The 27,061-nt window shown below is 44.0% G+C and overlaps 1 protein-coding gene across 1 annotated transcript in view; it reads left to right on the plus strand.

The window, feature by feature from the left end:
• The window catches only part of agla (amylo-alpha-1,6-glucosidase and 4-alpha-glucanotransferase a), a 108,335-nt gene extending 81,443 nt beyond the window's left edge, over positions 1–26,892 (plus strand). Inside the window, exons 23-34 of the mRNA XM_089007483.1 lie at positions 1,268–1,443; positions 1,526–1,628; positions 1,724–1,847; positions 6,453–6,554; positions 8,290–8,401; positions 12,809–12,944; positions 13,073–13,185; positions 14,481–14,692; positions 14,777–14,874; positions 21,201–21,288; positions 21,586–21,719; positions 25,830–26,892. Coding sequence (XP_088863609.1) covers positions 1,268–1,443; positions 1,526–1,628; positions 1,724–1,847; positions 6,453–6,554; positions 8,290–8,401; positions 12,809–12,944; positions 13,073–13,185; positions 14,481–14,692; positions 14,777–14,874; positions 21,201–21,288; positions 21,586–21,719; positions 25,830–25,947 — 1,516 coding nt within the window. The 3' untranslated portion in view covers positions 25,948–26,892. The remainder of the gene's footprint in view (positions 1–1,267; positions 1,444–1,525; positions 1,629–1,723; positions 1,848–6,452; positions 6,555–8,289; positions 8,402–12,808; positions 12,945–13,072; positions 13,186–14,480; positions 14,693–14,776; positions 14,875–21,200; positions 21,289–21,585; positions 21,720–25,829) is intronic.
• The last annotated feature ends 169 nt before the right edge of the window (positions 26,893–27,061 follow it).

A 27,061-nucleotide genomic window follows, 5' to 3' on the forward strand; every position in this document is an offset into this window, starting at 1 on the left:
TGGGGAGGTGTAAATAAGAGGCCTATGATGACTTGTGTGCAAGACTGGACAGCAATGAAGGAAATCTTTACAGGTTAGAGCAGAGTTGCTCACACTTTTTCAGCATACGAGCTACTTATAAAAACAACCAAGTCAAAATGATCTACCCACGACAAAAATGCAAAACATAATTATTTTCAAATGTTTTAAGGATTCTTTGTATGTACAATGTATGTTGATGTACCTTGCATAACTGAATAAGCCAATATTGCACAACACACATAATAACTACATATACATAACATAATAAATAACTATTAACATTTTTTGTAATTACCTGAGTTTACTTTGATGACTTGCACTGAATTGAATCAGCCAAGGATGCATAGTCCGTACATTAGCTGCTGACAGCCAGCCTCAAGCACATTTCCAAATGTTCATCATTCATGGTGGAACGGTATTTGGACTTAATGATCTTCATGTAGGAAAAGGCTGACTCACATAAATAAGTGGAGCCGAATAATGCAGTCAAGGAGGTAGCACATTTCCTTATGTTGGGGTACGTTTCCTGTGTGAGTAAGTTACAGAACTGCCCATGAGCCCTGGACTTCAGCAGTGAGAACATTCACAATCTCCTATGTCTTTCCACATTTGCTGGGTTAAATCCTCAGCTATGGCGTCTTGACAGCTGCAGAGCTTTGATTGAAGATAATATCTCTGCCTTATTTTTAAAGTCTCTGAACAAGGAGTCTTCTTCAACGAATGCTTCTTTTAGCAGCAGCTTCGGGTGCTTAAGGAGATGGTAATGTATTAACAAGTACCAGTAGTGTGATGAGAAGATGGAAAGAGCATTTTCAAGAGTAGAAGATGTGACTGTTGTGTACCAGGATGTAATAAAGATTAGCACGGCTGAAGTGAGGAGGGCGCTGAAGAGGATGAAGGGAGGAAAGGAACTTGGGCCTGATGATTTACCATTGCAGGTATGGAAGTGTTTTGGAGAGGTGGCAGTGGTGTTTCTGGCTAGGTTGTTCAACAAGATCTTAATTGGTGAGATACAGTATACAGGTGCTCATTTTTAAGAACAGGATGTACAAAACAGGGTTAGATGTGGGAGACTGTGTCGCTTTGGCAACTCCTGAATGGAAAAGCCAAAAGGAAAATAAAATTCATGATTTTATGGTCTTTAACTCAGTCAGTGGTAGAAAATTGACATTGAATGAATTAATTAAATCACATAAAGAACTTCAAGGCATAGTAAATTTTCTGCTTCAATGTATATATTTTTCAGTTTCATTCAAAGAGGCTCAAGCTTTGTACGACACTTGGCGTTGGCTTCACTTCAGATGTGTGGAGTTGGACGCTTGCCTGCCCTTCCTCCTCTTTCAAAGAAAATTGACAACGTTCCATATTGCATCAGCCCAATAACTGGCCAGAAAGAGCAATGCTGTGTGACAGTGGCTGCAGGTCACCGACCTAAAAAAAGTGTTTAAAAATATGATTCTTTTGACTCCTTGTGATTAATACTAGTTACAATATATTCTATCAGGTCTACCCCATTTCTCAACTGGAATTTTCCGTTGCTGGGGCAGAGACACTTTTATTGCACTCAGGGGACTGATGCTGATCACTGGGAGACACACTGAAGCCCGGTATGCATTTGAATCTACAGACATGTTTGATTTCTTTTGTGCCATTATATTACTTTCTGTTGAACAATACTTGAATCCCGGTGTTGTGTCCTTAGGAACATCATCTTGGCCTTTGCAGGGACGTTACGTCATGGTTTAATCCCAAATCTGCTTGGAGAGGGTCGCTTTGCCCGATACAATTGTCGTGATGCTGTGTGGTGGTGGCTGCAGTGCCTCCAGGTAGGGGGAAACTGGAATATTCATATAAAGGCATTCCACAGAAGTGCATCAGGGATTTATTTATTTGCAATTTACAGTTTTATGGTTACAGTACAGTACTATGCATTGTACTTAGAATACAGTATTATGGTTTCAAAGGTCCATACAGTCAATGAAAAGAAAAAGAAGCATACAGCTCACTTCTACATCTGTTATTACGTTGGAATACAGTGATACCTTGGCTTACGAACTTAATTGGATCCCAGACAGAGTGTGTAACGCGAAAAGTGTGTATCCCAAACATTAATTTCCCATAAGAAACCATTGTAAGGAGAATAATCAGTTCCCAAGTCCCCATAAAATATACTTTTCTACTTTCTAATTTTCTAAGTCTTAAAACTACATGAAATATATCTTATTTTATGTATAATAAATGTGCTATGGTATTGTAATTAAAGAAATAAACTGTGCTGTATAATAAAGTTGTTTTATTTTCCTTTGTGACGGTCGTTGATGGCTTAATAGAATGGAGTGGGTGGTGTCATCAGCATTAAACGTAGCCTTCTTCTTCTTCCACCATCTTGAGGAATGTCGATGAGAAGGTTTCTTCAGCCGTCATCTGTAGTTTTTTGAAGGTTTCGGACGTTTCGCCTCCCATCCAAGAGGCTTCGTCAGCGAACTAAAGTCTTACTGGTAGCATCTGCCCGATATATATACCCCTAATGTACAGACATGGCGGCGCCGGACACAGCTATGATCGGTCCCTACTCTCATGTTGGGTGGAGCAGAGGAACACTCCCCGGCCCCACCGATTGTTCCTACATTCCTGACTAACGACTGGCCTGTTTGCCCCACTCCCTCTGGTATCACCTCATCAGCATTACTAATGTTGCCTAACCTGTGTTGCCGAAGGAGGCTATTGTATGAACAATCCAAATTGAACCTCACCCCACCAGACCGGTTTAATGAAGGATTTAGTTGTTTTATGAGAATCGCTTCTTTTACTCCCCTTTCAAACCATCTATGTTCTTTTGCTAAGATTTTAACCTTGTTGTCGTCTAATGAGTGGTTGCTAGCTTTTGGGTGCAAATGTACTGCCAATTGAGGCCCACTAGTTTTATCCCTGCGATGTTGATAAAGTTTTTTTTTTTTGAGAATTTGTTGAGTCTCGCTAATGTACTGTTCTTTACAATTTTCATTCTTACAATGTATTGAATAAACTACATTACTTTGTTTTTCATTTGGCAGCCTATCTTTTCTTCTGCTCCCCCCAACATGAGAGTAGGGACCTATCATAGCTGTGTTCGGCGCCGCCATGTCTGGACATTAGGGGTACCGTATTTTCACGACCAAAGGGCGCACCGTGTGAAAAGGCGCAGTCTCATTTATGTGTGCCATTTCTGTATTTAACATACACATTGAGCGCACCGGCTGATAGGGCGTAAGGTTTATATACCGGTACATATCCTCTACTGCCATACGTACGTCCGCCTCACAACAACACACAGGCATACAAGTGTGCGTATTTAAAAAAACAGATCAGGAGCAAAACGGAGTTTGGTAGTGCTTTATTAATTAATTACAAAGTAATAACATTTTGTAATCCTCACTCAATAGGGGTCGGCATGGTAAAAAAAGAGCACATTACCGGTACCGACTTTTCCAAAAGCTCGAACCACTGTGCCAGCAGACACGTTAGCCCAAGCAACCACAATCCATTGGCAAACTGTGGCGTAACATCCAGCCCTTTTCGTTAATAATGACGCCGGCTGGAAATGTCTTTTTAGGCAAAGTCTTTCTTTTAAAAAATCACAATCGGCATGAGTTTCTCTCCGTTAGCATGGCAGCCAAGCAAAACGGGGAATGAAGCCTTTTCGCCAGCTTTCCAGAATAATTCGCCGTCCGTTGCTGCGCTGCCGTAGTCCTGGTCCGGATGGGAAAATGGCACAGTTTCATGAAACGGTAGCACCAAGACGGACCTCCTTGGAAATGTTCAATTTTCATTTCCTCCGCTAGCGTTACTGCTCTGAGTGGTATGGTGAAAACGCTCCTTCCGCTCGCTCTTAGCTCGCCGATCCATTGCTCGAAGCTTTCCTCCAACTCCGGCCACCTTGCCTTATGTCCGCGTATTATGTCACGGCGGCTCGATTCCAATGTTCCTCGGCGTAGCTGATAGCCTTCAGTTTAAACTGAGCTTCATAACCATGTCTCTTTGCCATTTTCAGGGTTGTTAAAACAGCAATATTTTGCATAAAGCACATACCGGTTCGTTTATACACAAACCGCGCCCACACATCCCCTCATGTTCTCGACACGTCCTCCTTATGGTGGTCTCTAATACGTCCGCACTACAGGGCACACCGCACATTTTGAAAAAAATTTGAGACGTTTATATACGCCTTATGGTCGTGAAAATACGGTATATATATCGGGCAGATATTAGCAGTAAGACTTTAGTTCACTGACGAAACCTCTTGGATGGGAGGCGAAACATCCGAAACCTTCAAAAAAGTACAGATGATGGCTGAAGAAACCTTCTCAATGATTGACCACTCCTGTACGACTGAGAGCTTACACAGACATCTTGAGGAATGATTCCTCGTAAGCTTTGGCAGCTTTATCGTCAAAACTGGCTGCCTCACCATGACGAATGACACTATGAATCCTTGTACGACGCTTACAGTTCTCAAACCCTCCATGACTGTCATGATCTGGTTGACGACCAACGGGTGGCGCTGTCGGCCCCACCTGCACCATCGGATCCCACAGGTACAACGGACCGGTCTCATTGTCACCCTGTGCCTGGCAGTGCAACGTCCACGTTAGCCTACGCCTCGTCGAGTTTGAATTACGTCACTCGACGAGCCGTAACGTCCACGTCAACGTCCGGCTGAGACCTCTTTCCAGGTGGCCGTCCAGGGTGACCCTGGGAGTCTGGCAGTGCACGCCCACGTCTAGCCACGCTGTCGTTGTGCATGGTGAATTGAGTTGCATCCACGACGAGCCGTGCAACGTCCGCGTCCACGGAAGTCCGAGACCCCACTCACCGCTGGATCCCGGAGCTGCTATGGACTGGTCTCGTTTTCCCAGTGCCGTCCACGTTAGCCCACACCACGTCGAGTTTGAATTGCGTCACTCGACGAGCCGTAACGTCCACGCCAACATCCGGTCGAGACCCGTTCCCATACGGCCATCCGGGGTGCCACTCTGTGCCTGGCACTGCAACGTCCACGCCATGCGTCGTCGCGTGAACATGCGAGAGGGATCGCATTCACGCCCACGACGATCCGTGCCGCGTCTTCGTCCACCCCAGGCTGAGTTGCCGTCTCCACCATCGTTTCCTGGCGAGTTGGACGTTTGGGAGACTGTTGGGACTTCTGGAAGCAGTCCTTTGAAGGGGGGTTACTGTCATGAGCTGGTTGGCGACCAACGGGTGGCGATGTCGGCCCCACCTGCACCTGCACAGGTGCTGGTCGTCCCGTTCCTTGGCGGACTGCCACGTTCGGATTGGTGACCAATGGGTAGCGCTGTCAGCCCTGCCTGCTGCCTCGCAGGTGCTGGTTGTTGCCAATCAGTGACACTCAAAAGGACACCCGGCACGACCATTCGGTGTCGGGTAATTGTTGAACGCATTGTATGCTGTTGTATGCAATTGTACGCATTGTGTGAGTTGCATGTGTTTGTTTAATCTTGGCGGACTTTTAATCTTGGTTTTCTTTTGATACTTTATATTTTTTCCATTCAGAAGATTTTGATGTTTTAGATTTTGTTCTTGCTGACTTTAATACAATTTGTCAAACACAACCTCCTGCTCCCTCCTGCCTGCTTTTTGGGATCCGCACCCGCCATCACTACCTTGCAAACCGTGACAGTGGCTAGCCTTGAAATCATCAATGGATATCAAACTTCCAGGTTGCCTCTTGACAATATCCGAGTGAAATTGCGGTGCTTTTTCGGCAATAATTTTACCTAGTTCATCAATTGTTTTATGTTTAGCTGGTTTGATAGCTTTTTGCATCAAGTGTACAGATGGCTTGTGTGGGTTATTTGTGGAGGCTGATTGATGGAATATTTTAACCTTGCAGTCTACACTCTGCCTTTGCACTATCAATAAAGTTGCAACGAGTCCAAATCTCACTGTGTTTTCTATCCATTTCCTCACTCTCTCTGTCGTTTGCCTATCTATTTTTATTAGCAGCCCTGTGTTTCAGTACCCCCCCTCCCCCTCACTGCTGCATTCTTGACCAATCACGTGCCGCTTTAACCAAAGACTGGTGGCGGGAAATAGAGGACAAAAACAAGTCGGCTGCCATTTCCTTGTTAGCAGAAGGGACTCGCTCGCGAACGACACATCACTTATTGTGGCGCTCCATGTGTATGTAGAAAAATAGTTTGTATGCCAAGATTACATTCTTGTGAATTTCATGTTCATAAGCCGAAAATTTCATTAGCCAGGGCGTTCGTAAGCCGAGTTATCACTGTATAAACAATGCCAGCAAGTCAACAGAAGCTAAATGGGAAAATATTTAATTTAAATGGTTTTCTGCTGTATGAAGCCAAGGTTTGTCTTTTTCCCTCCATTTACAATTATCCATAATAATACAATTCTATATAATCATTTTTCAGGATTATGTCCGCCATGTTCCCCAAGGACATCAAATCCTCCAGTCTCCTGTCTTGCGCATGTACCCAACTGATGACAGTGACCCCTGCACACCAGGAGAAGAGGTATGGCGTTTTGTGAGTTTAGGGTGTGATTCCTGTATTGAACATGTGGTGTCACAGGTGCGCACCGCGGCGCTGACATGTGTACGCCTTTGAAGTGCACCTTTCAAGATGTCTTTCAAGCCCTTTGATGTCTTTGATGTGTGTCTCAGCCTGACGCATTTCCCACGCATGAAAATGGGTAGCAAACCAGCCGTCGCGGGACAGAGAGGAAAGATTCATTCAGTCTCAACACACGCACGCAGACTCGCAGAGACCCGCACAGTGTCGGACGTAGTTCACAGCACGTCTTTCTCGACTCCACGCCACGATCAAGCCCTGGATTACATTTGCGTGTCACTTGCCTGGGAGATCTGACAACTACCATTCTACAAATAAAGAGAAACATCAAACTCTTTCAACACATTCCCAACACATAATTCAGGGATGCCCATTACATTGATCACGATAGACCGATAGATCGTGAACGCGTCCCAAGTCAATCGCTTCAATCACTGAGGGAAGCACTTTAAATTAGCACGTCTTGCAAGTGTATCGCATGCCTTCGTGTCAGGCGAGTGCCCATCATAGTGTGTATGTATATGTGATGCGCATGCGCGGTAACAGGTCAATTGCAGTAGGTTAGTAGATCAAACTCTTTAAACACATTCCCAACACATAATTCAGGGATGCCCATTACATTGATCACGATAGATCGGTAGATCGTGAACGCGTCCCAAATCAATCGCTTCAATCACTGAGGGAAGCACTTTAAATTAGCACGTCTTGCAAGTGTATCGCATGCCTTCGTGTCAGGCGAGTGCCCATCATGGTGTGTATGTATATGATGTGCATGTGCGGTAACAGGTCAATTGCAGTAGGTTGGTTGATCAAAACGTTTGAGCACTGCATATGTGACTGTATTAATGGACACAGGAATGGTAAAACGTAAGATCGGTACAAAAATATAGTAGCAATGATGATTGAACACTCTAAATTGTCCCTAGGTGTGTGAGTGCTAGCAACTGTTTGGTCCAAATGTTGCAATTAAAGGATAACCACTTGTTTGGAAGAAAAACCAGGCATTAACGAGAAAGGAGACAGAAAGGTTATTTAATCTTTGGGACAGGATGAGGCCTGTGGGGGGGGGGGGGGGGTTGTCCCCCGCCCAGTGCCTGAAGAAAGCTGGGGTAGAATCAGTACTCCACGCGACCCTCGTGAGGATAAAGCGGTCCGTAAAATGAATGGATGGATGAATGAATGAATCAATGAAAAAACAGACTCTCTGTGCGCCTCCAAGCAAAGATACACTTATATTCACACGTAATGAGGATGTGCGATGTGCGATTCATGACCACGCTGACTACTTTTTCGTTTGTTGCTGTCTATGCTTTTCTCTATCTCACATTGTGTCGGCACAAAATCAGTCAGTCAAGTCGAACACTCATTGAAGTCACACAATAGCATTCACAGATTCTGGAATTTCATGCATCAACAAGACGCATCACCCAAATTTTGGAGAAAAATTTACATTTCTTGGTGCACTCAATGGTTGTGAAAATATGGTACCCTAAAATTATATCATGTTGTATGGAATTGGATTGAATTGGATTTGCCTTTATTAGTCTCGCAGTGGAGAAATTTACATTTCACAGCAACAAATGTTGAATTATGTCTTGATGTTGTTAAGGTACTATATATATCAATATGTATTGAATAGTATTATATTGTATTGAGATACACAGTGGTTTTTGTACAGGAGCAGCTTCTTTATGATGTGATCCAAGAGATTCTTCAACGACACCTTGAGGGTATTTCCTTCAAAGAGAGAAATGCTGGACCCAGGATTGACATGAACATGAGAGACGAAGGTATGTGCTTGAAGAGTATTTATTACCCACGCTTCATCAATCGGGCTATATTTTCTTAAAATCTCATCTCATCATTACACCAGACCTGAAAAGAGAGAAATAGTGACAATACAAATGTATTGAAAAATGAATGCAAAACAGAACCCTACACAACACAATTATTTGGCAACTGAGTATTTTGTATGGGTTATACACGTTGGAGTTGGAAAATATGATATGATCGTCTAATAATTGTCCACACAGTCTATAAATTGTCTCAAAGACAAGGCAGTCCGAATGATTGAGCACATTCTGTACACTTGGCAACTCAATGTGCATCACACAATCACATTAAAAAGCATTTGCAAACAGAGCAGTCAATAACATTCACAATCAAGGCAGAGACTACAGAAGTGTCTTATGAAAATTGCTATTTCGTGTAATTATGTATTATTAAAATTACACTGCCAACATTTACAAAAATTCAGTAAAGACATTTCAATACCCTAAAAGAAAATACAAACAGCAAAGAGAACAAAGGTATCTTATTAAAATAACGAATGCTGACATAATTGAAGATATATCTGTGTAAGCTCTCAGTCGTACAGGAGTGGTCCATCGATAAAAAGGTTTCTTCAGCCGTCGTCTGTACTTCTTTGAAAGTTTTGGATGTTTCGCTTCTTATCCAAGAAGCTTCGTCAGCAAAATAAAGTCTTTCTGGTAGTTTCACCCCTATATTACAATTATACTTTTATATATTACAATATAAGTAATCAGTGGAGCCGCAGGGAATAGTCCTCTGCTCCCCCCAACCTGAGAGCAGGGCCCAATCATAGCAGAGTCCGGCACTGCCATGTCTGGACAGTAGGGATATATATATATATATATATATATATATATATATATATATATATATATATATATATATATATATATATATATATATATATATATATATATATATATATATATAAATATATATACAGTGAAGTCTCGTTATATCGATATTCTAGGGAGTCCGAAAAATATCGATATAACCGGGACTATCGATATATCCGACCCTGTTTGCATGTAATTTTCTCCGTGCGTGCATAGAAATAGTATCGATATAACCGGGACTATCGATATATCCGATATCGATATAACGAGACTTTACTGTATATATATATATAGGGCCGAAACCAAACGTCCGACACCTTCAAAGAAGTACAGATGACGGCTGATGAAACCTTTTCATCAATTGAATATATGCTTCAATTATGTTTGCTAAAAGATGTAGACATTTTAAAGCAACGGTAAAAGGTGCTTTCTGACATACACATACAGTAAGGGCCATAAGCCTTCCAAAACATGAAGAGTATAAAAACAACAAAAAATATTAAAAAGATTACAACCGTACTTTCCACATTAAAAGGTTATGAAGCGCACCTTCATCGAATGGTCTATTTTTTTTTTTTTTTTCATATATTGGACGCACTGGATTATAAAACGCAATCTACAATGCATCCATGCTCTATCCAGTGAGGAAAATCACAAAATAAATTATAAAGCCCCTTTACTGAATTTATTTTCCTTGTTTGCAAATACACAACAAAGGAATAAATAACAAATACCTTTTAGACAGTTCAGTCTCCTACATTTTAGTGACATCCGATCGTTCTGTTGGGGATATTTTTATTTTGTTATGCTTAGAATATCTTGTTTTCTATCCTTTCACTCCCACCCCAACCCCATCCCTCTTCAATTGCTGCTGTGGACTGCAAATTTCCCCATTGCGGGACGAATAAAGGTATTCTGATTCTGATTCTGATTCTGATGCTCAAGAAAAACCCAGCAAAATGGGAAGTGGGGTTGTCAAATTTGTTTTGTGATTGCCTCGCTTGATTTTCTGTTAATGTATTAGTTAACATTTTTGTGGTTTTGTTGAAGTAATTATTAATTTATGCTTTTCGGAGTCTGTCATGAATGCCTGTGGAGTCAAACGGAAGGAGAAGACGAACAAAAACATACTTTTATTCGTTCAGACTGTGAAAAGCATTCACTCATTCACTGCCATTCCGGAAGTTATTCAGGAATAGATAATGTGTCGTGGAGATCATTCCCGAATTTTTGGGGTTTCGGTTTTTCTTGTGGCGGGGTGCTGATGCTCTATCGGAACCCCGCTTGTCAGACCTCTGTCAATGTTTCTCCCTACCACGCACGAGGGGGCAGCAATTTGCCTTTTGCACAGGCGCCCCCACTTGCATCTCATTACACCAGACCCACATAACTTGGGAATTAACTATTTTTCTGATTAAAGGTTTCTTATGCTGCATTGAATGTTTAACCTAAAACTCAATATTTTGTGAGTCCTGGAATTTGAGCTTAATTGACATAAAAAAAACTCAATTAGCCGTCACCTTAATGTGGTCGAGGGGTTTGTGTGCCCCAATGAACCTCGGAGCTAAGTTGTTGGTGGCTTTATGCCCCTGGCATGGTCACCCATGGCAAACAGGTCCTAGCTGTGGGTCCAGACAAAGCATGACTCACCCAGCTCCTTCTGATGAATAAAATAAATGGAACTAAGATTTCCTTGGTGGGGGCCCTGTGGCCGGCTGGGCCTGCATTCATGGGGCCTGGCCAGACTCAGCTCAAAGAGGCAACTTGGGTCCCCCTTCTCAAGTGCTCACCACCCATTGGAGGGGCCAAAGGGGTTGGATGCTATGTGATCTGGGCGGCAGCAAAAGGTGGGGACCCTGGTGATCCGATGCTCGGATGCAGTAGCTAGCTCTTGGGACACGGAATGTCACCTCACTTGCAGGGAAGGAGCCCAAGCTGGTGTCCAAGGTAGAAAAGTTCAGACGAGATATAGTCGGACTTGCCCCCACACACAGCCTGGGTTCTGGTACCAGCCCTCTCGAGAGGGGTTGGACACTCTTCCACACAGTTCAGAGTACCCATCCTTTTTGGGTTCCTTAGAGGGTGTTCTGGAGAGTACTCCTGCTCGGGACTCCCTTGTTCTGCTGGATAATTTCAATGCTCATGTGGGCAATGACAGTGAGACTTGGAGGGGCGTGATTGGGAGGAACGGCCCACCTAATCAGAACCCCCAAGTGGTGTTTTGTTTTTGGACTTCTGTGCTCAACACGGATTGTATGTAACAAACCTTGTTCAAACATAAGGGTGTCCATATGTACACTTAGCTCCAGGACACCCTTGGCCGCAGTTCGATGATTGGCTTTGTGGTTGTATCAACGGATTTGCGGGCCCATGTTTTCAACACTTAGGTAAAGACACATGGGAATTTTGCCGATGTCATTTTGGGGGACATTGAGTCCGAATGGACCATGTTCCGTACCTCTCTTGTTGAGGCGGCCAATGTTGGTGCCTGTCGTGGTGGCAACCCCTGTACTCCCTGGAGGACACCTGCAGTAAAGGAGTCTTCTCGGGCCTTTATGGCCTGCAGGAGCCCGGAAACAGCTGACAGGTATCGATTAGCCAAGCAGAATGCAGCTTCGGTGGTCGCCGAGGCAAAGACTCAGGCATGGGAAGAGTTTGGTGTGGCCATGGAAGCCGACTTTCGGATGGCTTCGAGGAAATTCCGGTCCACTGTCCAGTATCTCAGGAGGGGAAAGCAGTGCACCACTAACACTGTGTACAGTGAGGATGGGGCGTTGCTGACCTCGACTCTGGGTATTGTGAGCCGGTGAGCAGAATTTACATGTGAAAAGTGCGATATAAATAAAGCTTACTTACTTATGTGCCACATATCACCGAAGTTGATGCTACATTGCTAATTCACAGAGCTTCATATGTAGTGTCCTTCACCGTTTTCGTCACTTGCATACGGCTCGAATTGATACGGAAGGACTTCTTTAATCAATCGCAAATCACTTCTGCTTTCCTCTTCAGAACTATTTGAATCATATTCATAACTGGATGAGTAACAAGAAAGCATCTTCTCCGAATCTGAACTTTCTGAAGCCATTGTTTTGATTCTGGAGCAAGGCAGTTTGTGGGTGGGCAAGGATCGCCGGATTAGCTCGGGTTCCCAATGTAACGTCACGAACATGCGGGCAGGACTTTCTGAATCTCTACAGTTTTGAGCTCATTAGTGGCAGTTTTTATTGGTGTTTTGCATTTCACTAAAAATATCAGCCTGTGTGTTTTGGGTATTTTAGATGCTATTTGCGTTTTTCTGATGTCACTTAGGCACCCAAAAAATGGTGTCTGTTGTCCTTTAAATAAACATCATGTCTCGCCTGAATTCGGAGCTGCAACAATAATTTACAATTTAATAAAGCACCAACACGCCTCATTGTAGGCATGTCTCCAGCCAGGAGCCATTTTGTGCGCCATTCAGTGCGCCTTATAGTGTGGAAAATAAAGTATTTTGAGGCAACCCCTCCTCACCCCACCTCTATCTCCATGCATTATTTTTCCTTCTAGGGTTCAATGTGGTTATTGGCGTTGATCCAGCAACAGGCTTTGTTCATGGAGGAAACCGCTTTAATTGTGGTACCTGGATGGATAAAATGGGAGAGAGTGAGAGAGCAAGAAACAAAGCCATACCGGCTACTCCCAGGTAACAGAGATATACTGATCACACATCAGAAATACCTCAGTTTTTCTTCCTCAATTTTAAAAATTGCCTCAAAAATCCTTCATGATTGCAAATGTAAATCAGAAATTCAATGTGGTTTCTCTATGTAGAGATGGAGCAGCTGTGGAGATAATTGGTCTCAGTAAGTCAGCCATCCGCTGGATTGTGGAGCTTCACCTCAAAGGGTTGTTTCCTTATGAAGGAGCAAAAGTTCACAGAAATGGTATCACGCACACATTACAGATTGACACCTATATTTGCTACCGTATTTTGTTTCGTTGTTTTCAACAGCAGTCGTACACTGACCCAACTCCAGAAAGTACGTTATTTCAAGTTAAAAATCATCATTTATTTCTAATGACTTTAGTTAAGATTGTAATGAAGTTAAGGGTTCTCATAATGTATGCATCTCGCATATGAGTGAGTATATGTCTATGACGAACTATACCCTTTCCTCATGTCAGATTATTTTCTCTCGTATTTATCACACTTTAAAGAACAACCGACGCCACCCGACAAGTTGTGTCCATAATTTGTAAAATGACTTCAAATGACTTCTACTGAGCGTATTTTACAAAGATTCCACCGCATATAGCTATATTTTATGTTTTAAGACTCGCGCTGAATATTCAGGAAGTCTTATTTTCGAGTTAATGACGATCCCCTAACGCCCCTGACCGAGAAAGCGACACACAATGCATTTTGCGGTACTTTGTTTGGTCTTAAAACTTCGTGTTGATCTGGGTTGATGGCAAAATTAGAAGGAAAACACATAAATGACGCGATGGTGAATCGTTGTGTGTTGCACCAAGATAACTATTTGATATTCGCTGACACAAATTCCCAGCAGACAAATCAGCCCATTTCCATCTTGTGCATTTACGGGGACGCTACATTGCTGTCACTGACGGCTCAAATTGATATGGGAGGACTCCTTTAATCGATTGCAAACATTTATGCTTTCCTCTTCAGAACTATTTGAATCATATTCATAACTGGATGAGTAACAAGAAAGCATCTTCTCCAAATCTGAATTCCATGAGTCCATTGTTTTGTTTCTTGAGCAAGGCAAGATGACTTGGTGTGACGTCACAAACTGGGGTCGGGACTTTCTGAAAATCCCCGGTTTCAAGCTGATTTGTGGCATATTTTGGACACTTTAAGTCATTTTTATTGGTGTTTTGCATTTGACTAAAAAAATGTTTCAGATCATCAGACGTACAATAAAATACTGATGACATCTCACAAACCCAACCCAAATAAATCTGAAAAATGTTTCTAAATGATGATCTTAATTTTAAAATATTATTCATTCCACACAAGCATGGAGTGCGCATACTATCAACACGAGATCCTGAGACATGCGAGTTTTGAAATGACAACCTCTTGACTGTGAGATCGATGTACTAACCAAGATCCATCACATCCCCGATGGAAATGCATCGACACATGACATTCGTGTTATAATACTGAATGTTTCCCAAACTGAATTTCAGATTCTGTTCCATTGTGTTGCAGGGGAAGAGGTGTTCATCTCATATGTAAAATGGAATGAACAGATCCAGCAGTCCTTTGAGCCATGTTTCTGGGTGTCCAGTAAGCCATTTGACTCCAATGAGAAGCATTCAGACCTTGTACACAAAACAGGTATCTATAAGGACAGTTATGGAGCATCAAGCCCATGGTGTGACTACCAACTGAGACCAAACTTTACCATTGCCATGGTCGTCGTAAGTTAGCCAGTTTCCATTGCAATAATACATTTATAAGTACTAAATGACGTGCTGATGTACCTTTTATTTATCTTATGACAGGCTCCAGAGCTTTTTACAGTTGAAAGGGCTTGGGAGGCTCTTGACATGGCTGAGGAGAAATTACTGGGACCCCTTGGAATGAAAACCCTTGACCCTGAGTAATCCGCCTTTCTCAATGCTCAATATCAACATGTGTAATTGTATCATGAACGGAGATCACTAAAATCAAATGGCAAAAATATCCTGTATTGTAATGCAATATTCATATTTTCTCCCACCCTTGTGACAAATACACACCCTTGCTAAAATGCAGTGTTTTGTGAACTCAAAAAACAAAACAAAAACAAACAAAAAATACAATAACATTGGCCCCAATCATGTCAAAAGTCACCCTGGGAGGTTTTGTTGGAACTAGAAAAAAATAATTAAAAAACATTCCAAAAGGCAATATAAACCTCATAATTTAATTAAAGCTGTGACTGTGAAGCCTCCACACTGTGGGTAAAAATGACCCACAACATGATTGTGATTTTTTTCAGCATAATATGAGGGTTAAAATGTAATCAGGTCCTTGTTAATGGAAATTCACTGATGGACCTGCATCCATATAGCAAACAGATCAGTATAAAACATATCCAAATATAAAGAACACTGTCCTTTAAAGGACAACCGACGCCACCGGACAAGTTGTGTCCATAATTGGTAAAATCGCTTCAAATGACTTCGACTGAGCGTATTTTTCAAAGATTCCACCGCATATAGCTATATTTTGCCTTTTAAAACTCGCGCTGAATATTCTGGAAGTCTTGTTTGTTATGTCCGTGTCACGGTTTTGCGAGGTGGTGATGGCGGGTTCGGATCCCAAAAAGCAGGCAGGAGGGAGCAGGAGGTTGTTTGACAAATTGTATTAAAATAAAGTCAGCAGTAACAAAATGTAAAACATCAAAATGATCTGAATGGAAAAAATACAAAGTAGCAAAAGAAAACCAAGTGTAAAAGTCCGCCAAGGTTAAACAAACACGTACACGATGCATGCCGCAACCAAGCAGCAAACAAACAATGAATCGGCACCGGATGATCGTGCCAGGTGTCTTTTTAAGTGTCATTGATTATAACGACCAGCACCTGCGAGGCTGCCGGCAGGGCTGACGTCGCTACCCGCTGGTCGCCAATTTGATCGGGACGACCAGCACCTGTGCAGGTGCAGGCGGGGCCGACAGCGCCCCCCGTTGGTCGCCAACCAGATCATGACAGTACCCCCCCTTCAAGGGGCTGCTTCCAGAAGTCCCAACAGTCTCCCAAAAGGTCCACTCGCCAGGGAACGGTCGGTGGAGAGGGCAACCGCGGCCTCTCCAGCACACGACGGGCGGCGGCCTGATGGGAACGGGACTCGGCCTGGGGTGGACGAATACGCGGCACGGATCGTCGTGGGCGTGAGTGCGATGCCTCTCGCACGTTCACGCGACGGCGCATGGCTCTGCGTGGACGTCGAACTGCCAGGCGCAGAATGGCACCCCGTACGGCCGTATGGGACCAGGTCTCGGCCGGACGCCGACGTGGGCGTGAACTGCCCGGCTCCGGGGGAACGAGACGGGTCCAGAGCCGCTCCGGGATCCAGCGGTGAGTGGGGTCTCGGACTGACATTGACGCGGACGTTGCACGGCTCGTCGTGGATGAGACTCAATCCGTCATGCACGACGACAGCGTGGCTGGACGTGGGCGTGCAATGCCAGTCACCCAGGGTCACCCTGGACGGCCACCTGGAAGGAGGTCTCGGCCGGACGTTTACGTGGACGTTGCGGCTCGTCGAGTGACGCAATTCAAACTCGACGAGGCTTGCGCTAACGTGGACGTAGCATTGCCAGGCACAGGGTGGAAATGAGACGGGTCCGATGTACCTGCGGGATCCGATGGTTGGCCGATTCATTCTGTCACGGTTTGCGAGGTGGTGATGGCGGGTTCGGATCCCAAAAAGCAGGCAGGAGGGAGCAGGAGGTTGTTTGACAAATTGTATTAAAATAAAGTCAGCAGGAACAAAATGTAAAACATCAAAATGATCTGAATGGAAAAAATACAAAGTAGCAAAAGAAGACCAAAAGTAAAAGCCCGCCAAGGTTAAACAAACACGTACACGATGCATGCTGCAACCAAGCAGCAAACAAACAATGAATCGGCACCGGATGATCGTGCCAGGTGTCCTTTTAAGTGTTATTGATTATAACGACCAGCACCTGCGAGGCTGCCGGCAGGGCTGACGTCGCTACCCGCTGGTCGCCAATTTGATCGGGACGACCAGCACCTGTGCAGGTGCAGGCGGGGCCGACAGCGCCCCCCCGTTGGTCGCCAACCAGATCATGACAGTCCGGAGGAATGAGAGGAGAAGAGTTGCTTTGTCAACGTCTTTATTGTGCCACCATCTTAGTCTACCTGCGGTCGTGACGTCACCGCTGCTTTTCGACCTGTCGCAACATTCTGTAGCAGTGTGACATATGCTACATTTACCCCCCCTCCCTGAAGGAACCAGAAACACTCTGTAACAAGGGAAACCGGGTAGACTGCCGATTTCCCTGCTTAGCCGTGTGGGTTATTCTGCCACGCGATAGGCTAAGCACTAGCTAGGGTCTGAACAATGAAAATCGGTGCTAATTGTCCAAATTCCGAGGGCAAAGGCGAACGCGAGCTGGCCGAGGCTCTGGCTCCACGGGCACGGCTGGTTCACCACGCTCTTCAAGGCGTGCCATCGGTGTTCTCTGATGTGTGACAGGATGTCAGTAATCTTTGCCTGATAAGTCATTCGAGGGGGTCGGTGCTGCCACTCTCCTTAGGCGGCTGGCATGCCAACGCGACCCGTCAGCCAGACAGAAGGTGGTCGGTCCGAGTTGGGCGGTGATCTGGACTGGTGCTGTCCAGAATGTCCAATTTGTGAGAGCAGCTCAGCCGGCGAATGCGGACCCAGTCCGACACAGTAAGTGTGCGTTGTTTCGCCCGGCGCTTCTCATTGGCCCTTCTGCTGGCTGAGGAAGAGTAGGCTGCCGTCTGCTTGGTTGGAGCTTTCTCCACCCCCGTTGGCCTGAGGGTGAATTGTGGCACCCGCATTGTCAGAGATGGAAAAGCCGAGTGCACAAAACAAGTCCAAGTCCAAGAGGTTGGCGCCATGACGTGATATTTGGAAGGTGAAGGGGGGGGAGAGTCCTCGAGCCAGAGCGCACTGTGAAGGTGGCAGTGCCCACCATACCAATCTTAGTTTGGCCATAGCCAAACAAGTCCTCAGCGTTGGCCTCGATCAGGAGATTACGAAATAGCCGTCGAACTGTGGACACGTTCAACAGTGACCTGGAGGCTGCAGTGTCGAGCAGGAGTGGTAAGCTCACTCCATCCAGTTCCACTGTGCACCACTTAAATGGCTTCGCGCGCGAGCCCACGCAGTGGATGGTGGTCTGCCTCGGCTGGTCTAGTGAGCGGCGTGACGGGTATGTTGACGTGGGAGCAGAGCGGCACATCCTGGCGAAGTGGTTCCTCTTTCCGTAGTGCTGCCATCTCTGTCCAATGGCTTTGCAAGTTGGCGCGCGTGTGGGGTGCCAGGCAGACCCACAGTTGGCACAAGGCCTGCGTGTGTTGGCCCCTTGCTGTCTGACGACATTTACCTCGGTACGGTCGTAGGTGGAGGTGGGAGCAGAGCGGCACATTCTGGCGAAGTGATTCATCTTCCCGCAGCGTTGGCCTCGTTGTCCCGTGGCTCTGCAAGTGGGCGCACGTGTGGGGTGCGAGGCAGACCCACAGTTGGCACCAGGTGTGCGTGCATCGGCCCCTTGACGCCTGGCCACATTTATCTCGGCACCGTCGTATTTAGAGGTGCATTCGTAACTGGAGGTGGCGTCTGGGCGTGGAGGGGTTGGAGCAACAATCTGTGCCAACGCGGGAGAGTGTGAAGGTGTGGGTGGGTTCACGAACCGAGCCGTTAATTGTGCTGCGTTCTCCAATTGGAACGCCATCTCCACAGCCTTCGATAGTGAGAGGTCGTCAGGGGACAATAACAGTTTCTCCCGTAGTTTGGGATCACTCGTGTGCTCCGCGAGTTGATCGCTAATCATTTCCTCCTCCAAGCGGCCGAATTTACAGAGGCCCGCTAAACACCGCAAGTCGGCAACATAGTGGTGTACCGGCTCGCCTGTTCGTTGCCGTCGTTGACGGAAGGCCGGACAATCACGCTCTGCGGTGGGGCGAAGTGTTTGTCCAACAATGCGAGACAATCTTTGTATTTCTGCGCGGGTCCGAGTGTCCGAAAAATGCGCTGCCCCTCACTTCCCTAGCTGTGCACTAGCATAGCCGTTAGCCGTGTGTCGCTTGCCTGGTTTAGTCCGATCGCCGTCAGATATGTCGTAAAAGAGTCATACCAGCAGGACCACGGGACTGGTGGCTCACCGGGGAGCGGGAGAAACGAGGGGAGGGGAGCTGTGTAGAAGTCCATCTTCGTCGCCAATGTTATGTCCGGAGGAATGAGAGGAGAAGAGTTGCTTTGTCAACGTCTTTATTGTGCCACCATCTTAGTCTACCTGCGGTCGTGATGTCACCGCTGCTTTTCGACCTGTCGCAACATTCTATAGCAGTGTGACATATGCTACATTGTTCTTGAGTTGGTGACAAGTCCTCACGTCACTCAAGGAACGCCCCTGACCGAGACAAGACACATTGCAGCAGTCCTTTCATCACGTCAATGCATTTTGCGGTACTTTGTTTTGTCTGAAAACTTTGTGTTGATGGCGAAATTAGAAGGAAAACACATAAATAACGCGATGATGAATCCTTGTGTGTTTCACCAAGGATCTATTTGATATTCGCTGACAAAAATTCTAAGGAAACAAATCAGCTGTTTTCCACGGAGCTTTTTGGTGCTACATTTCCCACCCCCAAATACATCAAAATGACACGGAATAATTTCTTTAATTGATTGCAAACGTATGCTTTCCTCTTGAGAACTATTTGAATCATATTCATAACTGGACGAGTAACAAGAAAGCATGTTCTCCGAATCTGAAGTCATTGTTTTGATTCTCGAGCAAGGCAAGACGTCTTGGCGTGACACCACAAACAAGGGGGCGGGACCTTCTGAAACTGGCCACTTCCGGTTTCAATTTTTTGCAGTTTCAGCACACGTCATTTTTATTGGTGTTTTGCATTTGACTAAAAATATCATACTGTGTGTTTTGGGTATTTTAGATGCTATAAAAAGTTTTTCTGATGTCAGTAAGGAAACAAAAAAGTGATGTCGGTTGTCCTTTAAAGGACAACCGACGCCCCGGACAGGTTGTGTCTATTGAGTTCATTTTACAAAGATTCCACCCCATATAGCTATATTTTACGTTTTAAGACTCACGCTGAATTCAGGAAGTCTTGTTTTCGAGTTGATGATGATGCCCTAAGTGACGTCACAGAGGGAACGCCCGTGACCGAGAAAGCGACACACAATGCATTTTGGGTACTTTGTTTGGTCTGAAAACATCGTGTTGATCCATGTTGATGGCGAAATTAGAAGGAAAACTACATCAATAAAGCGATGGTGAATGGTTGTGTGTCGCAGCTAATTGCGGTAACACGCATAAAGGTGTAAGTTTGCACAAATTCGCAGCCAGACAAATCAGCCCATTTTCAACGGAGCTTGTGCGCCATCTTGTAAATTTTCTGAGCAATATATTGGAGTCCAGACGGCTCGAATTGATACGGAAGGACTTCTTTAATAGATTGCAAACATTTATGCTTTCCTCTTCAGAACTATTTGAATCATATTCATAAGTGGATGAGTTACAAGAAAGCATCTTCTCCGAATCTGAACGCTCTGAAGCTATTGTTTTGATTCTGGAGCAAGGCAGTGTGTGACCAATAGTGACGTAACGAACAAGGGGGCGGGACTTTCTGAATCTGCCCAGATCCTAGCTCATTTTGTGGCAGTTTTGGGACACTTTAAGTCATTTTTATTGGTGTTTTGCATTTGACTAAAAATATCAGCCTGCGTGTTTTGGGTATTTTAGATGCTCTAAAACGTTTTTCTGATTTCAGTTAGGAAACAAAAAAATAGTGTTGGTTCTCCTTTGTTTCATCATCATCAATCATCAGACTTATAATAAAATACTGACGCCATCTCACAAACCCAACCCAAATAAATATGAAAAAATGTTTCTAAATGATGATCTTAATTTTAAAATATTATTGATTCCACACAAGAATGGAGTGAGCATACAATCAACACGAGATACTGAGACATGCGAGTGTTGAAATGACAACCTCTTGACTATGAATTTGATGTACGTGTATGCGCCTGCGTGTTTTGGGTATTTTCGATGCTATAAAACGTTTTTATGATGTCAGTTAGGAAACAAAAAATGGTGTCGGTTGTCCTTTAAAACTAGTGAGGTCCTTGTTTTGTTAAACTGCGGTTGTATTTTTTAATTTTGCTTCTTGATGCAGCATTTACTGTATGTATTTGCAGTGATATGGTCTACTGTGGTGTATATGACAATGCACTGGACAATGACAACTATAATGTGGCAAAAGGCTTCAACTACCACCAAGGACCGGTGAGAACATATGAGTTTGATAATTGGTCACCATAGTGAAGGACAATGATAGCCATTGTTTAAAACTAGAAGTTGCATGAATAATGTATTTTTTTGTTTGGAGTCAACTATTTTTTTTAATAATTATACAAAGCAAGAAACAATACATTTTCTCAATGAGTATAATTTTCACGTTTGAATTCATCCCTCAGACCCCTTAACGAAACCCTGAACAGGCCGGTTTTAAAACGCAAGCTCGATGTTTTATTGCTCAATTAATCAATTAAACTGCTATTTCTAACTCATATGTTTGTCCAGGAGTGGGTTTGGCCTGTTGGATACTTTTTGCGTGCTAAACTGCACTTTGCCAAAATGCTTGGCGAAAAACAGTATGCCACGACGGTGACCCTGGTCAAAAATGTTATTTCACGACATAACAGTCATCTGGAGAGGTATGAATATTATGTATTCTACTTCAAAATGATGCTCCCACATTTTTCCCCTTTCATCCTTATATTACATTAGTATAATTTTAAAATGGCCCGGTAGTCGAATGGTTAGCACATTGACTTCACAATGCAGAGGTTATGGCCTACGGCCTCTCTGTGTTGAGTTTGCATGTCCTCCCCCGTGCGTGCGTGGGGTTTCCCCGGGCTCTCCGGTTTCCACATTCCAAAAACACACATAGCAGGCTGATTGAACACTCCAAATCATCCCTATGTGTGAGTGTCAGTGTGAGTGTGAGCGTGATTGGTTTTCTGTTTCTGTATGACTTGTGTCCTGCCTGGCAACCGGTTCCGGGTGTCCCCTGCCACTGCCCAAAGACAGCTGGGATAGGCTTCAGCACCCGCTAGACCCTAGTGAGGACAAATCGGTTCGGAAAATGAATAAGTTAATGAATTTTAATATGGTACAATCTATTAGCTTTTGAATATGGAGTTCCATAGCGTGATGCGCCCGTGATGCGCCCGAACCGGTCTGGAAATACACTGGCTTTTCAGCAAAACTGAGACATTTTCCAAAATTCCCCAATGGTGCCTGCGCCCCTGTGTGTACCATGGAACCTACTAATAAAAGCTACAACCTTCTTATTTCACCAGGACAAAAATGACATTTCTGCCTTTTATAATTCTTTGTATGTAGCAGTTGAACATTGTTCAAGTTAAATGATGATATTTCCCAGAGCAATGGATTGCTGCTTGCAATGGATTGGACTGGAGTTACCTTTATTACTCTGGTAGTGGAGAAATTTACATTTCATAGCAGCAAAGTTATGAAAGGATGTTGTATAACCTTTCACTTTGATGCATTGTTTTCCATTATTGATACCAAATATTTAATCAACCATTTCCTCCCAACATATATAACATAATCAACACAAAAAGGCACTTTAATTTCAAAATAATAAACAAAATCACTGGATTGAAGGCATTCAACTTTGCATGAACATTGAAGTTGATACATGTTTTCATCAACACACTACATTCGCACGACACCTTGCCACACACTTCTTTCGCCTTTTCCCTTCAGGGGCCACCACGGCGAATAGATGTCCTCCATCTAACCCGATTTAGTGAATCCTCTTCTCTCACACCAGGTACCTTCATGTCCTCTTTGACAACATCCATAACCCTCCTCTTTGGTCTTCCTCTCGGTCTCCTGACTGGCAGTTCAAGGCTCAGCATCCTTCATGTTCAGAGTCACTCTCTCTCCTCTGAACAATTTCAGTCAGGCCTCTCTGACTTTCTCTCCAAATCCTCTACTATGAGTTGTCCCTCTGATATACTCATTCCTGATCAAACTGGTCACTCCCAAAGAAAACCTCAACATCTTCTTCTCTGCTACCTTCAGCTGTGCTTCCTGTCTTTTCTTCAGTAGAACTGTCTTCAGTTCTTCAGTCCAAAAAGTCATGGCTGGTCTCACCACCGTTTTATACACTTTTCCTTTCATCCTAGCTGAAACCCTTCTATCACACATCACACCTGGCAATTTTCTCCAGCCGTTCCAGCCTACCTGGACACGCTTCTTCACCTCTTTTCCACACTCTCCATTGCTCTGGACAGTTGTCCCCAAGTACTTAAAATCCTCTACCTTCTTTATCTCTTCTCCATGTAGCATCACTCTTGTACTTGGATCCCTCTCATTCACCCACATATTCCGTCTTGGTCCGACTGATCTTCATTCCACTCCTTTCCAGGACATACCTCCACTTCTCTAGTTTTTCGCTCACCTGTTCCCCGCTCTCGCTACAGATCACAATGTCATCTGCAAACATCATCGTCCAAGGACATTCTTGGCTTGCATTGTCTGTCAGGCTGTCCATCACCATCGCGAATAAGAAGGGGCTCAGAGCTGACCCCTGGTGGAATCCCACCGCCACCTTGAAATCCTCCGTCACACTGACAGCACACCTCACAACTGTCTTTACAGTCATGATACATGTTTTGCACCGTTGTGACATACTTTTCTGTCACTCCAGACTTCTTCATGCAATACCACAGCTCTTCTCTCGGCACCCTTTTATACGCTTTCTCCAGATCTACAAAGACACAGTGCAGTTCCTTCTGACCTTCTCTGTACTTCTCTATCAGTATTCTTAAAGCACACACTGCATCTGCCGTACTCTTTTTGGGCATGAAGCCATACTGCTGCTCACAAATGTTCACTTCTGCTCCTAGTCTAGCTTCAACTACTATTTCCCAGAGTTTCATTGTATGGCTCATCAACTTTATTCCTCTGTAGTTAGTACAACGCTGCACATCTCCCTTGTTCTTAAAAATGGACACCAGTACACTTCGTCTCCAATTCTTCAGGCATCTGCTCACCATTTAAAATATTGTTGATCAACCCAGTCAAGAACACCACTGCCACCTTTCCTAAACACTTCCATACCTCAATTGGTAAACTGTCAGGCCCAAATGCCTTTCCACCCTTCATCCTCTTCAGCGCCCTCCTCACTTAATCTTTGCTAATGTTTGCTACGTCTTTGTCCACAACAGTCACATCTTCTACTCACTGTTCCTTCTCATTTTCCTCATTCATCTCTTCAAACTACTCTTTCCATCTTGCCATCACACTACTGGCACCTGTTAATACATTGCCATCTCTATCCTTAATCACCCTAACCTGCTGCGGGTCCTTACCATCTTTGTCTCTCTGTCTCGCCAGCCTATAAATAATAATAATAATAATAATAATAATAATAATGTATTTTATTTCAAGCGCCTTTCAAAGCTACATTCACAGACAAGCATAGATACAGTAATAAATATCAGTCTCGCCTTCCTTGCTGTCCAGCCTCGCCTAAAAGTCATCATAGGCCTCTTGTTTGGCCTTTGCCACCTTTACTTTAACCATGCGCTGCATCTCCTTGTACTCCTCTCTACTCACTTCCGCCCTCTCAGTGTCCCACTTCTTCTTTGCTAACCTCTTTCTCTGTATACACTCCTGCACCTCCCCATTCCTCCACCAAGTCTCCTTATCTACCTTTCTTCCACTCGATACACCAAGTACTTTCCGACCTGACTCTCTGATTATGTTCGCTGTAGTTTGCCAGTCATCCGGAAGGACCTACTGCCTTCCTAGTGCTTGTCTTAACTTCTTCCTAAAAGTCATGCAACACTCTTGCTTTTTCAATTTCCACCATTTTGTCCCAAGTTCTGCCTTTGGCTTCTTCATCTTCCTCACTAGCAGCGTCATCCTACACAACACCAACCTATGCTGTCTGGCTACACTCTCACCAACCACTACTTTGTAGTCTTCTTATTTCCTTCAGTTGGCGCTGTTGATACAAAATGTAGTCTACCTGTGTACTCCTGCCTCCACTCTTATAAGTCACCCTATGTTCCTGTCTTTTCTGAAAGAAAGTATTCACAATAGCCTCTTAGCAAAGTCAACCACATGCTGTCATCTTGCCACACACATAGGATCGCTATACCGAATGCACACGCTCTCACTGTATGGATCGATGAAAAGGTTTCTTCAGCCGTCATCTGTACTTCTTTGAAGGTGTCGGGGCGTTTCGCTTCTTATCCAAGAAACTTCGTCAGCAAACTAAAGTCTTACTGGTAGCTTAGGCCCTATTTATATATCCCTCCTGTCCAGACATGGCGGTGCCGGCACCTAAACTACCAGTAAGACTTTAGTTTGCTGACGAAGTTTCTTGGATAAGAAGCGAAACGTCCGACACCTTCAAAGTACAGATGACGGCTGAAGAAACCTTTTCATCGATGGACCATTCCTGTACGACTGAGAGCTTACACAGACGCCTCACTGTAGGCATCCCGATCTGATCAAAGCTATTATTGCCATTAGTGATTTATCATATTGAAATCATTCCCAAACCCTTGATACTTACTGAGGAGCAGGATGAAGACCTTTATATTTTGTTTTTTACATTGTGGCATTAAATGAGTTAACTTTTAAATTGCATTATAACAAGCTTTAAAATAAATCCAATTATATTTGCTGATACTTTCAGAAACTGTTGTTTTTTGTAACTTTTTTATTTCCACATGCCTTTGTCTCTATCTGTTTTAAACCTTTGTCTACATCTGTTTTAGATCTCAATGGAAAGGTTTGCCAGAGTTAACGAACGAGAATGGCCAGCACTGCCCGTTTAGCTGTGAGACTCAAGCATGGTCTTTGGCTTCTCTGCTGGAAGTACTGTATGACTTCTAGAACATTTCTGCAAGGCCCTTTCCAACATCTCCTTTACTCTTTGCTCCAATTGAAAGGATGCTGTTGAATTGTTTTGTCTGTTTAATCCAAATAATCGCTATCTCATGAATTTATTAATTTGGCAGCGCCACATGCACTCTGAAAGGCCTGAGTCATTCCAGACTCACTTCCTCTTGCCGCTTCAATTGAAAACTGTTGCTACTGTCCCAGAACATGGCAGAAGTTGCCGCTCATCTAATTATCTGAACATACAATGACATGATTTCTGTGTGTACCCTCATATACCATCGTCAACGGGAGATCGAAAAGGTATATCTCAAACAGAGCTGCCATATCCAGCTGTAACAATGATCTTTTGTGGATATTAAAAAATGTGTTAATGACAATTTTGAATTCAAGTGTTGTTTACGGTTTCTTTCCTAATTCAACGAGACATAAAGGAGTCTTATTATGCATTACCAGCAGTGATTCTGGACCAGGGTCAGGTAGTGTTTTCATTCCCTTCTGAGGTGGGTCTGAAGATTGACCTGACTGACTCTGGCCAGTAATCTACTCATGTTAATGCAATGATAGATGATCCAAAAAACCAGGGAGGCATTAGAAGCAGGATGTACTGAGCAATGTACAATATACTAACTGAAACACAAAGTCGGCACACTTGAAATACAACATCCTGATTTATATAGCTGATGGATTAAAAATGATGATTCTCTCTGGTTCATGGATCTTCACGGTGTTAGAAGATAGTAGTAAAATCAGCAGGAACCAAGGTGTTGAACAAAAAAGATTATTTTAATCTTGTAGACAGCAAACACATTGTGAGGTCGGTTGAGGAGGCCAGAGAGAGAGAGAGAGAGCGAAGCCCACCCCACCCAGCTTATATGTGGCGGGAGTATGACATCACCTCAAACAGGCCTATCAGCTACGAGGTAGAAGGGTGAAAGTTGATATATATATATATATATATATATATATATATATATATATATATATATATATATATATATATATATATATATATATATATATATATATATGTGATGTCACGAGAGGCTGGGTTCTGGACTGGAGGGCAAATACATCCCCCTAAGATGGCTTCACCCAGAGAGAGTTT

Source organism: Hippocampus bargibanti, linkage group LG11 (genome assembly GCF_051943395.1).
Source record: "Hippocampus bargibanti isolate YZ-2025 linkage group LG11, ASM5194339v1, whole genome shotgun sequence".
Lineage (NCBI taxonomy): Eukaryota > Metazoa > Chordata > Actinopteri > Syngnathiformes > Syngnathidae > Hippocampus > Hippocampus bargibanti.